Source organism: Schistocerca americana, chromosome 1 (assembly GCF_021461395.2).
Source record: "Schistocerca americana isolate TAMUIC-IGC-003095 chromosome 1, iqSchAmer2.1, whole genome shotgun sequence".
Classification (NCBI taxonomy): domain Eukaryota; kingdom Metazoa; phylum Arthropoda; class Insecta; order Orthoptera; family Acrididae; genus Schistocerca; species Schistocerca americana.
In genome coordinates, this window is record NC_060119.1 from 653774442 (window position 1) to 653792565 (window position 18124).

At 40.6% G+C, this 18124-nt stretch overlaps 1 protein-coding gene across 1 annotated transcript in view; it reads right to left on the reverse strand.

Moving 5' to 3' along the window:
- Window positions 1–18124, reverse strand: part of LOC124608153 (golgin subfamily A member 1) — a 130862-nt gene that overhangs the window by 105554 nt on the left and 7184 nt on the right. The window contains exons 3-4 of the mRNA XM_047139963.1: window positions 9098–9186; window positions 8888–9016 (exon numbers count right to left, since the gene is read on the reverse strand). Of these exons, the coding sequence (XP_046995919.1) occupies window positions 8888–9016; window positions 9098–9186 (218 nt within the window). The remainder of the gene's footprint in view (window positions 1–8887; window positions 9017–9097; window positions 9187–18124) is intronic.

An 18124-nucleotide genomic window follows, 5' to 3' on the forward strand; every position in this document is an offset into this window, starting at 1 on the left:
TGTACCATGGGGAATCAGTACCATCAGTTATTAATTTATGTGGTATATATCTCTCAATTGCTGCTGATTCTATCTCTTTGAAAACATTCCACAACTTTTCTACATTTAGGCGTTAAGAGCATTTTTTTCAGCCTTTTTTTTAAAATAGATATACTTTGCATTTCTTTTTGATGGTTGTAGTTGTTACGGTATTCAGCCTATCAGCAACTACCTCGTGGTCGCTAATCCCTGTATTTGCCACAATACTCACTATTTGTCCAGGATTATTTGTTGCTAAAAGGTCAAGTATGCTTTCGCAACCATTTACACTTCGAGTGGGCTCATGAACTAATTGTTCAAAATAATTTTCTGAGAAAGCATTATTCAGATGATGTTTTACACCTGCCGTCGGCTTTAAACATATAATTTTTCCAGCATATCAAGGGTAGATTGAAGTCACCAACAACTATAATTGTATGAGCAGGGTACTTATTTGAAATGAGACTCAAGTTTTCTCTGAACTGTTCAGCAACTATGTCTTCCGAGTTGGGGGGTCGGTAAAATGATCCAATTAATAGTTTAGTCTGATTGTCAGGTATAACCTCTACCCATACTATTTCACATGGACTATCTACTTCAATTTTGCTACATGGCAAACTACCTCCGACAGCAATAAATACTCCACCACCAACCGTATTTAATATATCCTTTCTGAAAACTGTTAGATAGTTTGAAAAAATTTCGGCTGTACTTATTTCCGGCTTTAGCCACCTCTCTGTACCTACCAAGGTCCATATTGTATTATTAATATCAAATGTCCTAATACTGTTGAACTGGTTCGTGTGAAGTCAGGTACACACGAGGGCAAACACCATGTGGAAAACATTAAACCCTACCACAGTGAGCAAGATTAATGGCTGATCGTTACATGTGACATGTCTGAATCTGTATATATGTTAGCTGTTATTGTCCTTAAATACAAACATTCATTTCTGATTATTATGAGGTTTTATGAGGACACTCTTAATTGACTGAGATTTAACTAGGATGTGTTACTGCCATATGCAACACTATATTTTTTTTCTCACTTTCTGTCTGTTCACTCCAGACTATATGTATTACGTATCTTCTTGCCCTTACAGTGATATGATTTGAGTGATTACTAGTGTCTATAGGTTGTGTTATCCGAAAGGTTTTTCATTTAAGAATTTCTTACTACTCCTGCTTAATGATTGTTATTATTTTTGTATTATTCACTTAGTAACTAAATTTAACTTAGAGGAGATTCATATATTCTTTTTTATTAGCCTGTGTGTTTATTATGTCATATAGAACATGTAATGTCTCCTGTAGTAGTAACAGACTACAAGTAAGTTGAATAGGCATTGCTAGGACAACGCAGAGTGTCATTAACCTGTTTTATGTACACCGATGGACAGATTACCGCGAGGCGAGAGTGGCAAGCAGACGACTGTACTGCACATTTGCCGGTCGGTGCAGCATCGACCGCTACTGCCACTCACCACTCCCTTTCAGTGCAATGAATGCTCCCTTGTGACACAGTTTTGTGAGTAGTGAAATATTTATTTTTTTTGGCCTAGTGCTGATGGAGGTTCTCTAGTTCTTATGGGTAATAGTGTCATCAGTGATATTGTCTACCAAGAGAAGCAGTGAATGCGTGTTTTTCTACTACTTTTCTTTTATCTCTTTCTTTTAGGCACCTGTCTATCATATCTAACCTTTTGTATTTGTAAACTTATCTATTTCAGGGACTTAATATTCTTGTGTCTTATTATATTAGCTCTTTGTTTATCCGCTGCACTGTAACTGTGTTTTGCTATAGAGGCTGCACTGGTAGCGTTCTTTTGTTACTTCCCCCCCCCCCCCCCCCCCCTGTTTGACAACTGTTTACGTATTGTTCTTTATGTTTCTATGATTGGGAGTAACATGATGTCTGGTTCACAATGTGGCAATGGGTCTATACCTGTGGGATGAGGCAGTATACCCCCCCCCCCACCCCCCCCCACCCCCCAACTCATTAATCCTCTGTGGCAGGGAATTATCTAGATTTCGATATTCTCTTTGTCAATTCGAAAACTTTTTCATGGGGGAATATAAGCATATTGCCATATCGCTGGTGTCTTTGTGGAGTATCTTTGCGAGTGGCCACGTTTTTTGCAGAGTCAAGTACGGGACACAGAGCTGTTATGTTGTGCTGTCGGTAGCATTGTTATGGAGGTTCAAGTGTTGCTACAAGTGCTATTACAGTGAAGTAATGAGATGTGGAGGTGAATTCAGTGGAAAGGGTCACAAAGACTTATTAAATATGAGCAATGCTGCCACTAACGTATTTGTGTGTCCACTCGTCGCATATCATACCGTACAGCATCAATATCCACGCAGTGTTTGGTCTCCCAGAATGAAGTAATGTGAATCAGTAAAAATTAGTTATCACAAAAGAGTTCAATCAAGTGCCAGTGTCTTGTAGCAAGGTTGAGAACGTCACTGCGTTTCCGCATCATCAACAATCAACTGTTCTGTGATGGTTATGTGCACACTCGTACAAATGAGAACTGAGAACTGAAAATTTAACATTATGAACAGTGTTACATTATTACTAGTGTCAAGGAGGACTGGTACCAGATATCTGTGTACGCGTGACAAGCATAAGAAATTTAGTTCGATTATTCGGCTTCTGCATCATCAACAATCACCTGCGCCATGTTCGGTTATGTGCACGCTCGTCCAACTGATATTGTGGACAGATAATCATCAAAAATATTAACTGGCATACACATTTATGACTTAGAATGTAAACAGTGCAACCTGTGATTTTCTTATCGTCTCAGAATATAGTCGTTCATACCAGATGTAGGACAGTGTTGTGTTTGATGTTGAGTGGCTCCCTAACCCACTTGGATATTTAGATACAAAATTTCAGGCAAGCCAGCAGCAGTGTGGAGCAGAACAATACGACCGCCGCGGGAGTATCAGGTACGTGGTGTGGACAGGACGTATGGTCAAGAAGCAAAAAATGAGGTTCCAGTTTATGGGATCCCCGCCGTTAGTACTCTTGGGCACGTTACAGTAAGACAATGCCTCCTTTCCGGTAAATGATGTGATTCATCATGACAGTGATAGTACCTTTGCCTGCAGGAAGAGTGATTAAGGTGGGATCCATCTTAAAGTTGTGGATTCTTCCTCTTTCAAGAGGTTTGCACTATTGGGAGAGACATCTAAGAAAGGAGACTAAGGCCATGCTAGGGGTAGGGAACTTTTAGAAGACACCTAGGGTGGATTTTGGTCAGAGAGGTTGGTGATTAAAAAAAAAAGTTTCCACTGTGGTAGGCCACCCTGCCTACACCCCCCCCCCCCCCCCCCCCCCCCCAAGCTTTTCTTTTTTCCCTTGTGCACTGTACTCTCTATAGCTCCTCGCTCTATAAAAAGAAAACAGGGAAACTGATTGAGAAGACTTAATGGAAATTTGTCACTCCATAAGAACATTAGAAAATCCTGCAAAAATCTGATCATATTTAAAAGTGAATGAAGGGATTCCACCCATCTACCCAAGCTCTCATGAGTACTTTTGGTTTTGAAACTGAAGACGGACAGTCACAAAATTAAAGTCTGCATTTACAAATGTATTCATATGCAAGGATACTATTATACCGGTGTGAGTGAGCGAGCGAGGGAGCAAGCAAGCAAGCAAGCGAACGTGCCGTCCCCCCCCCCCCCCCCCCCCACTACAATGAAATACGCATCCATCATATTGAAGTACAAATTAAGTCTGCTCTTAGTGATCAAGGAACCAGAAAATGCTGTTATGGTTTGTATGCAAAAGGACATGACCATTATCCATCATTGTACTTTTCCATTCTGAGCTAGAGCTGTCTTTAGTGACAACTTCCATCCATGTGACATTAAGCCTTAATCTTCCTTTTTGATTTTTTTCTCCTCCATATTTTCACCCATCTTGCTCTGTTTCTTTTTCCTTTAATTTTTCCCCCCCTTTTACAATTTATGTTTCTCATGTCAAGTTGTTATGTCCAGCACTCTTCACAGAATGTTTGCAACGTTGGTAGAAATGAAGCTGTGAGGATTCTTTGAACCATGCCTAGATGCTTAGTTTGTTATAATATTTCCCACAATTGATCAGGTTCTGTGTTTGCACCCCATCCCAAAAAGTGAAACATCCTGATAGAAGTCAAAATTGGTTCATACATGCTCATAATATAAATGACCAGTGGAATAAAATGAGAAATGAAATACAGGCTGCTGCAGAGGAAGTGATTCGTATGGAACAGAAGGAATGAATGATGAGGCGAAGAGTGTGACAAGACAACAAGAACAAATAATGAAGCATATAAAAACATGCAGGCCAGAAGAATAAGCTTGTTTGTGGATGATAACAGAGAAAAGAGGCCTATAAAAAAACTGATTCTGAGAGAACAGGAGGGAAGTTTTTCAAAAGACAGTTGCAGAATGCTGAATCACTGAATAATGCTAATGAAAGGTAAAAATTCTACAGGGAGATCAATAACCTTAAAAAGGAATTTCAACACAACACAATCTAGATGGAAAAAAATGGTGAACTAATAGCTTCACAGGAAGGAGTGTTATATTTTGGTCAGAGTACCACAAGGAATTATTATAATCAGAATGCTCAAGCATCGGAACTAACTGAAAAGAAGAGGAAAATGGGATGCCCTCAATGCAACAGATTTGGCTAGCATAATCAACAATAAGTCACCTGCCACCTCAGCTTATTAAGTGTGGTGGAGAACATGTGATTAGATACATGGACGCTTCTGACCTCAGATATACAGGGTTATTACAAATGATTGAAGCGATTTCACAGCTCTACAATAACTTTATTATTTTGAGATATGTGCCCCTTTAGTGATTCGGCAGACATCAAGCCGATAATCAAGTTCCTCCAACACTCGGCGCAGCATGTCCCCATCAATGAGTTCGAAAGCATCGTTGATGCGAGCTCGCAGTTCTGGCACATTTCCTGGTAGAGGAGGTTTAAACACTGAATCTTTCACATAACCCCACAGAAAGAAATCGCATGGGGTTAAGTCGGGAGAGCGTGGAGGCCATGACATGAATTGCTGATCATGATCTCCACCACGAACAATCCATCGGTTTTCCAGTCTCCTGTTTAAGAAATGCCGAACATCATGATGGAAGTGCAGTGGAGCACCATCCTGTTGAAAGATGAAGTCAGCGCTGTTGGTCTCCAGTTATGGCATGAGCCAATTTTCCAACATGTCCAGATACATGTGTCCTGTAACGTTTTTTTCGCAGAAGAAAAAGGGGCCATAAACTTTAAACCGTGAGACTGCACAAAACGCGTTAACTTTTGGTGAATTGCGAATTTGCTGCACAAATGCGTGAGGATTCTCTACCGCCCAGATTCGCACATTGTGTCTGTTCACTTCACAATTAAGAAAAAATGTTGCTTCATCACTGAAAACAAGTTTCGCATTGAACGCATCCTCTTCCATGAGCTGTTGGAACCGCGCCGAAAATTCAAAGCGTTTGACTTTGTCATCGGGTGTCAGGGCTTGTAGCAATTGTTAACGGTAAGGCTCCTGCTCTAGCCTTTTCCGTAAGATTTTCCAAACCGTCGGCTGTGGTATGTTTAGCTCCCTGCTTGCTTTATTCGTCGACTTCTGTGGGCTACGCGTGAAACTTGCCCGCACGCGTTGAACCGTTTATTCGCTCACTGCAGGCCGACCCGTTGATTTCCCCTTACAGAAGCATCCAGAAGCTTTAAACTGCGCATACCATCACCGAATGGAGTTAGCAGTTGGTGGATCTTTGTTGAACTTCGTCCTGAAGTGTCGTTGCACTGTTATGACTGACTGATGTGAGTGCATTTCAAGCACGACATACGCTTTCTCGGCTCCTGTCGCCATTTTGTCTCACTGTGCTCTCGAGCGCTCTGGCGGCAGAAACCAGAAGTGCGGCTTCAGCCGAACAAAACTTTATGAGTTTTTCTACGTATCTGTAGTGTGTCGTGACCATAAGTCAATGAATGGAGCTACAGTGAATTTATGAAATCGCTTCAATCATTTGTAATAGCCCTGTATTGACACAAAAGTCATCCGAGAGGATTGAAATATTGGTGTGACATGCACTACATAAGAAAGGGGAGATTCTGGATTGTACAAACTACAGGAGAATTGCGTTATTGAACATTGCATATATTCTCCTCACTGTTTTGCACCCTCATAAAACCTTTTGCAGAACAAGAAATTGGGAGATATTACATAGGCATTAGATATGGTAAATCAGCTATTGACCAAATATCCACTCTGAGGCAGATATTGGAAAAAAACAAGGGAATACAATATAGAAAAACATCACATATCTGTTGATTTTGAAGGAGTATATGACACCATAAAAAGAAATAAGCTTATTGAAGCAATGAATGAACTGGGCATATCACAACATTTAATATGCCTCATAAGTTTGGCAATGGAAAAAGTAGTACATAAAGTATGGATACAAGGAAAGTTAACGCGAAGTTTTGAAACTGTGGACTGAGACAAGGGGATGCACTCTCACGTATGCTTTTTAACATAGCAATAGAGAAGGTAATAAGAGATGCTGTGCTGAAATCAACAACAGGCACAATATACATTAGAATGGTGCATCAACTGGCCCATGCTGATGATGTGGATATTACTGCAAAAACACAACTAGCTCCTAAAGAAAGATACACGGCACTGGAGGTAGCAGCAATAGAAATGGGACTGGAAGTGAAGATTAATAAAACTAATTGCAAGTTAATAATATGATCAGAACTAAATACAATGACAGACTTTGACCAGGCACAAATAGAATATGTTAGTGAGTTTGTCTATCTGCAAACACTGGTAACACCACAGAATGATATGTTAATATGAAAATAAAACAGTGCATCCATCTAGCTAATAAATGCTACTATGGGCTGGCCCTGCAACTTAAGTGCAGAAACCTGTCCAGATGAACAAAATGTCAGCTGTATGAAACTATAATACATGCAGTATTAACATATGGCTCAGAAATCTGGACACTTGATGCAAGTGTTAAGAGCCAACAGGGCATTCTGAACGAAAGATATTATGCAAACTGTATGGGGCAACTGATGAAGAACGAGCATTGTCCAGACGATATAATTTTGAACTTTACATATTATATCAAGATCTTCAAATCATGAAGTTCATTAAAATAAACCACATGAAATGGGTTGGCCATGTTTTTCACATGGAACATGTGAACCTGCCAAAAACAGCACTGCTGCAAAACCCAGTGGAACAAAGAAGTTGGGAAAATGAAGACTTCGAAACACACAAGAAGATTTAAAAAATTATTGGTGTCAGAGAATGGAGACTAAAGACACTGGACAGAGACGAATCGAATGGTGTCTTGCAGCAGGTCAAGGACCATCATTCACTGTTGAGCCAGGAAGAAGAAGAAGAAGAAGAAGAAGAAGAAGAAGAAGAAGAAACATTGGTTCATGCAGTATATTAATTACTCGAAAATAGTTTCTATTTTGCAGGAACTAATAAAAAGGACAATGCACTCAAACCTTCCAAAAAGGCATGGTTGGAACCAGTGGATTGGAGCCATATGAATTCAGCTCTGGAACATCATCCCTTACACTATCCTAGGTACAAATTAAAATGTGTGTGTGTGTGTGTGTGTGTGTGTGTGTGTGTGTAAACAGTCCAGTGTGGTTAGTGGCTTACAGGAGAATGACATATGACACCCAGGTGTGTGAAGAACAGGGAAAAAGAGAAGAACAGGGAAAGAGAGAAGTTAATTTCCCTCTTCTTGTGGCCAGTCTGGAGAGTACTGACTTATTAGTCCCTAACGATTTTTTGACACTATTATTCACTAACTTCATGTTTCTTATTTATCCTTTCGTATTTCATTGACATGTGAAAAACAATATTCAAATAGAAGCACTTCTACACCAGTAACAGATCACAATAGGCCAAATCTATTATCCAGATTATTACTAGTATCACATGCTGCTTCATTACACAAATAAGTTCATCATCATGATAAAACACTTCCACACACATAATTGGAAGAACAGTAATGTATCTATCTTTTGGTTTCATCTGTTTGATATTTACAGGTAAATTATAAATGTCTGTTAATTATTAAAAACATTGCTGCTTTATTCCATTTCTTTTAACAAAGAAAAAGCTGCAAGTTATACAGTAATATCATAGTTACTGATGATGATGCCAGTAAATTTAAACATGCATTTTACACAGAGATAACATTCCACTACAAATTCACTCGTTCTCATTTATATTAGTACTAATAAACTAAAAGAGAAAGTGAAAGATGAATCACTATAGACAGTCAGAAACAGGAAAATGCCAAGGAAAAAATCTATTTTCAAACTAACTTTCGCAAACAGTACTGGCTTATTAACTATTTCACAACTGCACAACTGAAGAAGTAAAACCATGCATGAAGAATAAAAAAAACATACCTTAAGCACTATCACTATGTGTGCTTCAGCATTATTTCAGCTCCTTCAAAAAGCCACCAGATGCAGATGTGAGCCTCAAGCAGTTCTGACACCATTGAAATGATGTGCTGGCAGAATGTGCATAATCAGCAGCTCCACAAAAAGTAATCGTGCTCGAATGTGCAAAACATACACATGAAAGCTACATCCACTATTTCTAACTGTATGGCTCCACACAGCAAGCAAGAAAAAAATATTGCTATTTGCGTACAGCTAATCTTTTCCTGTATTGCAATTCACATGAACAATTTGCTGTAATTACCCTTGTCACAAAAAATATATTATATTGTGCATGTTTGTTGCTACATGAACATAAAGAGAAGTAAACATTGGGAACTTCAATGGACGCATACAGTTACTCCGTACCTGCACACGACTTAATTCCTCTTCATAGCGTCTCAGTCTGTTAACTTCCAACTTCAATGATTCCACTTGGCTTGTCACCTCTTTTAAAGTTTCTGTTTTCTCAGTAACCTCCTGTTCTGTCACAAGCAACTGAAAATGTACATCAACATAAGAGCTTCATAATGAAGGATAACAAAAATTAGAATCAACTTAAATTATGAGGTCACTTACTAGATGTTTTATCTTTGCCATTTCCTGCGTTTGAAAACCTTCCAGTTGGTCCATATCTTCTTGATATTGATACACTTTCTTCTTGTACTCTATATGGTTCCAGTTAAGAAAACAGCATGAAAATGTTGTGATAGTTAAATAAGCATACACAGAATAAAACGAATAAATCTGTGATCATATAAAACATCAAAATATTACATCACTTTTACTGTACTACTGTTAAAATGGAAGTGGGCAACATAAAAATAACCAATAAAATTTACGTATTATTCACTACTGACTGTAAGGAATGTAATACTATGAACAAACCACATTTGAGAAATAATTAAATGTGATGAGTATAACATAATCACAAGTGGCAAGTCATTATTTGGTGAAACCAACAAACCCTGCTTTTTCTTTTTCTTACTTGTTTAGTTTTAGGGCACAAAAATAACTAGGGGTCATATGCCCCCAAATCAGAACCATAGAACATGAAGACAAAAAAGGAGTTAAAAACGACTACACATTGAGCCCAATCAACAGAAGGAGAGACTAAAAACAGGGACTTGGAGAAAGGTCCAAAAAATACGCCATAGAGAAATGGAGGTCCTGAATTAAAGATTAAATGTCCTTCGACATATTGCTACAACAGATAAAAAGCAAAATGTAGTCACCAGCCTGCGCATCGTTCGCTAAGATGGCCGATAACTCTGACAGCAAACATAAATAGAATGTAAATGCCAAAATGTCAAAGACTGAGGGCAATGAGCACAACATGGCAGGGGTGCACCCCTGATCAAGTGGCGATGGCTAAAAAGACAGTGTCCAATATGCACCCTAGCTAAAAAGATCTCCTCACAGCAAGAGGGCCAAGAGACGGTCATCCAAGCCGCTGGGAGAGGCTTAATTCACCGGAGCTTGTTCCCTTAAAGGGAGGACCAGTGCTGATGCCAAAGTGACACCACCTGCTGACAGACAGCAACACAGAGATCATTAGAAGGGAACGGACAAACTGGTGGGTCAAGATACGAGGACTGTGGCCTTGGCAGCGCTGTAAGTGGCTTCGTTTTCCTTCAGACTGACATTACCAGGAACCCACATGAACTTCACAGTGGCTCCATCATGAGTGAGCAAGTAACAGCTTTCCTGGAGCCATTGCACTGAGAATGGACGGTGTACAGCACACTGATATTCTTGAAGGGCACAGAGAGTCGGAGCAGATGATGCCATTGAAAAGCCTGTGTCGCCTGATGTACTGCATGGCCTGATACAGGGCGAAGAGCTCTGATGCAGATATTGAGCAGTGTTTCAGAAGTCGATACCAAAAATTGTTGGTGCCAATGACAAAGGCACACTTGACACCACGGTCAGTCCAAGAGACATCGAGAAAGAGGCATGTAGCGTGAAGTTAAGCTGCCAGAACAAGAGCTGAATGCGAACTCCAGAAGGCAACAGAGAAGAGGAATGTGCCCCATACTGGCAATAAAAGGAGTCATTGAAGGATGAGGCACAGGATGGGTGGCCAGGTATGGCAGACAATCGGCATGTGTACATGCTGAAGAAACAGTCATGGCAGTATGATAGCGGTAGTTCGGCAGCTTCTGCATAAAGACTCTCAGTTGGGCTAGTGTAAAAGGTGCCACTGGCCAAACGGACGCCACAATGGTGGATAGTATTGAGACAATGTAAGAGGGACAGATGTGTAGATGAATAAATGAAACACAAATAGTCTAGTTTCGAACAGACAAGGGACCAGTACAAATGGAGAAGGGTGGTCCGATTCACTCCCCAAGAAGTATCGCTGAGGCCACATATGACATTGAGGTACAGCAGGTGGCAAGGTAAGACACATGGTACGACCGAGAAAGTTTCCTATTGAACATGAGCCTCAGGAATTTCAGTGAACTAGAAGAGCAACAAGCCCAATATGTAAACACTGTGGAAGAAACCAACAGCGCCACCAGAAATTCATACAAACGGTTTTGTCAGGGGAAAAGTATAAGTCATTGTCAGGGCTCCAACAAGTCCATGGTGAACTGCACTAGATCACAAAATCATCAACGTAAAGGGAGCCGGAAATGCCTGGCGGGAGACAGGCCATAATAGAGTTAATGGTGACAACAAAGAGGATGACGCTCAGGACGGAACACCGAGGCACATTGTTTTCCCAGATAAAAATGTCCCACAAGGCAGAGCGCACACTTACATTGAAAACTTGGTCTTTTGAAAATTCTGTAACGAAACAGGGCATGCGGCCATGGAAGCCCCACGTGTAGAGTGTACGGAGGATACCAGTCCTTGAGCAGGTGTCATAAGCTTTCTCCAAATTGAAAAAATGGCCACAGTATGGTATTTCCAAGGAAAACCATTTATGTCATGGCGTGACAAGATGGTCAACTGCAAAATGGCATGATCAAAACCCACACTGTGCAGTGGTTAGTAAATTGCGGACTCTAATCACCATACCATCTGGCTACGAATCATACATTCTGCCACCTTGCAAACAAAGCTGATAAGAGAAATGGGGTGATAACTAGAAAGAAGGTGTTTGTCCTTACCAGGCCTAGATATGGGTATGACAGTGGCTTCACGCCAGCATCTTGGAAATATGCTCTCTGCCCAGATGCATCTGTATGTATGAAGGAGAAAGTGCTTGCCTGCAAGGGAAAGGTTCTGCAACATCTGAATGTGATCATCATCTGGCCCTGGGGTGGAGGATCGGGATGAAGTGAGAGCATGATCTAGCTCCCGCACAGTAAAGGCTGCATTGTAGCACTCAAGATTTTGAGAAGTGAAGGGCATCGCCCGAACTGCCTCCACATGTTTCCAATGGAGGAAGACAGGGCGACAGTGGGTGGTGCTCGAAATCTCCGTAGAATAGTGGCCCAAGGTGTTGGAGATAGCAATAGGATCCAGACGACATTATCTACTACTGTCAGACCAGAAATTGGGGAATGGACCTTGGTCCCAGATAGCCTTCAGAGATTGGCCCATACGACAAATCCAGCTAGCTTTTTTGCTGTTCCAAAGAACGCACAGCACTATGCACATAACTGTTTACAACAAATGCAATGTGCCATTGTAGGATGATTGTTAAAAATGCAGAGAGCACATCTCTCTGCGCGAACTGCATCGCGGCATGCTTCAGGTCTTCAAGGGACCGGGACATGATGCCGTACAGAGGAAGTGCCAGGAATGGAACATTCTGCAGCAGTAAGGCTAACATTTGTAAGATATTCTACCTAGTCATCACAACTGGGAAACATTCACTGAAGGTCGCCAGGGAGGAGTAAAGCCTCCAGTCGGCCTTAGAAAGCTGCCACTTGGTTGTGCATCTAGGTGGGGCAGGAGTCCGCAGTCTACTCAAGAAGATGGGCAAGCCGGCACTGCAGATGGAGAGATCCAAATAGGAGTCTGAAAGATACTTGGGTGCTCCCATGTTAAGGCAGATGAGGTTAAGTTGATTCAGAAGGTCAGCCAAGAGGGGACCTCTCTGACAGGTTCTGGGAGAGCCCCAAAGGGGATGGTGTGCATTAAAGTCACTGAGCACCAGAAAGGGGTGAGGGAGTTGCCGAATAAGCTGGAGGAAGTCTGCCCGAGTGACACCAAATGACAGAGGAATCTAAACGGCACAAAGGGAGACGGTGACGTGAGGAAGGAAAATATGGACTGCGACAGCTTGAAGTTGGGTAGTCAGGGAGATGGGCTGACTGAACATCATCCCAGATGAGCAGTGTGACTCCTCCATATGGAGTGTTGTCCTCGGGAGGGGGATGGTGGGCAGGGTTAAAGTGGAGTGGGAAGAAATGAGACAGTTCAAAGTGGACGCTGCAATTCAAAGGGCAGCCGTAAGTCCTCTTTGCTGGATGAAGGCCGCAATTGTCCCATTGAGGGAGAGACATGACGAGGAAAGGGGAGGAGGGAAAAAAATGAAGGGTGTCATCTTGATGGCTGCCAAGCTCCAGTCTTCAAAGACACAGTGCTACAGTGCGCAGGAGGCTGGAAGATCCTGCTCCACGATATTTACAGAGGCGTCAGCATTCTACTTCTGTCAGTTCGCAGAGTCCAGGGCACAAAAATGGTTGGCGGTGCACACCAGTGTCAGAGAGGTCGGCTGGGAAAGGGATCAATGTGGTGACACCATCGAAGAGACTCCCAAGTCGGTGAAGGAGAAGACCATATGCCTTTACTAGATTTCTTGGAGCCTTTCTGATTGGTAGAGGAAGACTCAGATATTTGTTGGCTGGAGGAATGTGAGAAGTCTTTGTGGGAGTATTTCTTCTGTCCTTTCCAGCCTGCCGAATGTGTTGTAGGTGACTTTGCCCTGCGCGGCAAAAGTTTGGTGGCTTGTTGCACAGCTGGAGGAGGGGACAGGGATGCTACCATGACACTGGGCAATTTTAAAACTGCATTGCAGAATTCAAGGTCACACGTCTGCATGGCCATGTCCCTCCTGATGATGATGATGATGATTATGATGATGATGATGATGATGATGACGACGACGACGACGAATGGTTTGTGGGGCTCACAACTGCGCGGTCATGAGCGCCCATGCGAAGTCCCAGTTTTTTTTCACAGTCACGAATGATGATGGTGATGAATGACGAGAACAACACAAACACCCAGTCTCCAGACAAGGAAAATACCCAACCCAGCTGGGAATCGAACCCGGGACCCTGCGATCCAGAGGCAGCAACGCTAGTCACTAGACCACAAGCTGCGGACATGTCCCTCATGGAGTGAGATATAGCAGGAACAGTACTTTTAAGTGCCAGATGGTAGAACGCAGAATTTCCAACTAGCCAACAACTTGCGAGCAAGCAGATAAGGCACTTTCTCCTTCACTCAGATCTCCTGGATGGCCCACTCATCGAGATACACGAGACAATTTCACAAGGAGGCAGCATGGTCTCCATTGCAATTGATACAGTGGGAAGGAGGAGGCGGACAATAGCTCTCATGAGCATCCCTACCACAGGTCACACATTTGGCCAGGTATTGACAGGGCATTCCTCTGTGATTTTAATGATGACACTGGTAGCAGCGCATTGTAGTTAGAATGTACGGTCAGATTGTGAAAACTTCATAGCCTGCTTTGATCTTTGATAGAAACACAACTCTGTCAAAAGTGGGAAAAGGAGTAGGTGTGCGCACTAAGGATGCATCTACCTTTTTCTTCACCCAATGAACTGCAATGACACCCTGAACAGAGAGTTATGTTTGGATTTCTGTCTTAGTCAGACCATTGAGCAGCCTAGTGTAAATAGCACCATGTGAAGAATTCAACATTCGATAAGCCTCAACATGAACAAGATAGCTGTGGAGAAGTGAAGCTGCAAGCAGTTTTTGTGCTTGAGAATCAGAAGCAGTCTCCAAAGACAAAGTGCCACTGCATATACGAGAGCAGGATTTCACCAGCCGACAACTGCATCAACACGTTTACCAAGCAAAGTACTGACCATCTTCAGTACGTGAAACCAAGAGGAACTGTGGTGCAGCTGGGAGGGTCTTTGAACCATTAGCCTCACTGCATTTGTTTAGTAGACGTTGACTGTGAAGATGATTGGCTCACAGAGAAAACATCTCCCATGATTGCCAGCTTCTCCGATGGTGAGCTTCTTCCAACTGGGGCCGCCTCCTCAGAGCGGGACGCACACCCGTCTTATGTGATTGTTCACCCATCAGGCCACACCTGACAGAAGGACCAATTGGCAATTTGGAAAGGTAGCAGCTCAGGCACTCACCCACCCCTGGGGTTCGCCTGTACAAGGGGGTATGTGTGAACTCTACCTGTTGACCCAGGGCTGGGAATTACACATTACCCAGTCACCTGTTACACTTCAGACACATGGGCCAGCCTTCAGGAATGTACAAGGAGGAAGAAGAAAAAGAAGAATCTCAAATGCCGAAGCGGAGGGAGGACTGGAGAAGGGGAAAGAGGAAAGGAAAAAGGAATGAAAAACAGTGGAGAGACTGTTGTGATATCGGCCAGTGAAAATGCAGAATACATTTCCTAAAACATCCCAGACATTATTCACATGCGGATGATCACTATCACACAGGGTCAGAATGCTACACTGAAAATAGATTACACTTTACACGTCATAGGTTCCCTGATGTAATGGTCATCATTGAAAACCCACAGCTTTATGTCCACTGTTTTGTGTCATAAAGCTTTTGAATGACACTGATACTCCTTAATGCACCATAATTTTAATATATTCATTTTTCACCAGCTTTGACTCCATATGGTACTGTTTTGCACAGCAACTTCGTATTATTATAAGAAATGACAGAAGCACAACAATCTGTTGCAATCTTCTTTTTTTTTCTGTTGCATACCCAGGTATCAGCTGTAAATAGCCATCTTTAGTGCATTTGAGTGAGTTATAATTCAACAGACTCCCCGCAGTACATCATGATAAGAAGACTTCATTGGTGCAAAGGCTTACTTTTTCTTTTTTCCCCTCTAGGACTAGTAGTTTCTGTACTGCAGGGCATGAAAAAATCTGCAGATAATTAAAAATAATATTTTAAGAATATAAAATTGATGTCAAATGAAACGGGTTAAGAACAAATATTAACTATGTATACCACATCTAACAAGAGTTCCCAAGTGGTGGGATCAACTTTTTGAAACCATCTGTACAGTATTGCACATTGTGACCCCAAAAATCACTCCCTGCAGCCATTCATCCTGGTGGGCCCTCGTTTCAAGTAACCGACAAAAAAAGTGCTCAATACCATTAAACAAAAATAGGTTGTGTGGTGTAATGAGTAAGGTAAGGCCTTAATGTGCGGGGGGATTGTGCATTCGAGTCGCATTGGGTGACTTACATTTTTTAAATTTTCTAAATCTTAATTGAAATTACTTTGATCACTATTTTTATTCAATTAATTGGTTTAACTGTAATTTTTTATTTCTAGTCCTTTGTGGCAACATTTTAATCATCATATGATTATTTTAATTCATTCTCATTTTTTCTTTATAGCATTCTTTTTCCATTCGGTACTTTTATGATGTGAATTTAACTATATTTGTCTATTATAATACTCAAATATCTGAATATGCCAATCTAACGGTTAAAAAGCAATCTGTTTATACTGACTGTGAAAAAGGTGTCGAGATTTTTTTTTGTTTTTTGTTAAAAGATATGCATTTTTATGGTACTCATCATACAAACATTTAAAGCATTAATAGTTGAATTCCTATTGCACTATGGACAACATGACACAGATAACAATTCAAATGAAAGAAGGGATTATAAGCAGAGATGGGAAAAAACATTTTATTTTGTGTCCATAATCGGTGTATTTTTTGCCAAATTTGGTGCTATTTTTTCAATGGTATTTTTGCAAAATAGGTTGAATTTTTCATCAAATTTGGTGTTTCTTTACCAAATTCGTTGACCTTTTTTTTCCAAATTCAATGTATTTTATCTTGCCAAATTCGGTGTTGTTCTTTCACCATATTTGGTGTTTTTTGCCAAATTGTTCGTTATTTTTTGGAAATTTGGTTTCTTTCTTCCAAATTTGACATGATTTTCTTGCAAAACTTAGTGTTTTTTTGCCAAATGCTGTAATATTTTTTGCAAAATTCAGTGGTGGTTTTCTCCCAATTTGTCGTCATTTGTTGCCAAATTTGGTGTTACTTTTTATTAAATTTGAAGAGCCAAATTTCTCGTTTTTCTTTTTACAAAATTCAATATTTTTTTCTAAAATTAGTGATTTTTTGTCAAATTTGGTGTTGGTATTGGCCAAATTTGATGGTATTTTCGTTGTCACATCAAAGTTTATTACTTGGGAAATTAACCATTATCTTCAAAATTATACACGAACCTCAGCCTTAAGGAGAGTAGAAGACAAAATGCAATTTTAATTTGCAGTAGCTGTCAATTATTATCAGTTATGATTATTAGTGAACTGCCATCCTCAGAATTATGACTTTTTCAAATGGTAAAATTTGAAATTTCACTGTATCTCTTAAAAATTGCCAAATTCACTATGATTTGACACTTTAGCATTTTTTTTGTTTTATCTTTTTTGCAAAATTTTCTTGTCAAGAATTATAAGTAATATGAATCTCAATCAAAATAAGGAATAGAAATAATGAATGCAATAACATGGATCAAAAAATATGATGATAAAAAGAAAGAAATTAAATTGAAATTAATACATAAGATGAATTAAAATCACATGCAAAAATATTTCAAGTGAAAAAGGACGACAGGAAGAAAAGTGAGAGCAAATAAAGTAAGTACAGTTATTAAAATGATGCAACAAAGGAATAGAAATAAATTACATTTAATGCAATTAATTGAAGAAAAGTAATGATCAGTCATTTTGATAAAAATTTAAAAATAAAAGGAATAATAAAAAAAATTTGAAAAATCTGACCACATCGGAACCCATGACCTCATTACCCAATGAAACCACTCAATGTGACAATAATTTTTTAATGCTATTAAGTGTCATGAAAAATGAAATTTATTTTCATCAACTTCTCGCAAACAAGGATCCATCAGAGTGAATTGATGTAGGGTGTTATACCTGGGACCTTAATATTCATCACTGCATAGACATGTGCAAAAAGTCGATCCTACTGCTGGGAACTACTACTCACAAGTGAAGAAAAAAGGGGTGGGGAGGGGTGAGGTGGGCTGGTTGACAGAGTGTGAGGGAAGGTCATCTCGAGATTGTAGTCATGCACTTCACTCCTTCACAGCTCTGCAAACTGGAATGCTAACAAGTGGAGTCCCCACTCTCTCTGCCTAACTTCACTACCAAAAGCAATTACAGGGTGTTTGACAAAACTATATCAACCTTTCCACACTTCACCCAGTGAACCATTGGCAAAGCAGTGCACAGACATGTCCAGGGGATGTTTCCTTTTCACAAAGTACTTTGACACTACATGAAATACAGATATGAGTTACTAATAACACTAAGGCAAGAAAAACATACGGACAGGTCCTACATAAATCTCTGCACACTGTTCTACATTTGCTAGTGGAGAAATCGATTCTTAAGTCATCTAGGAGT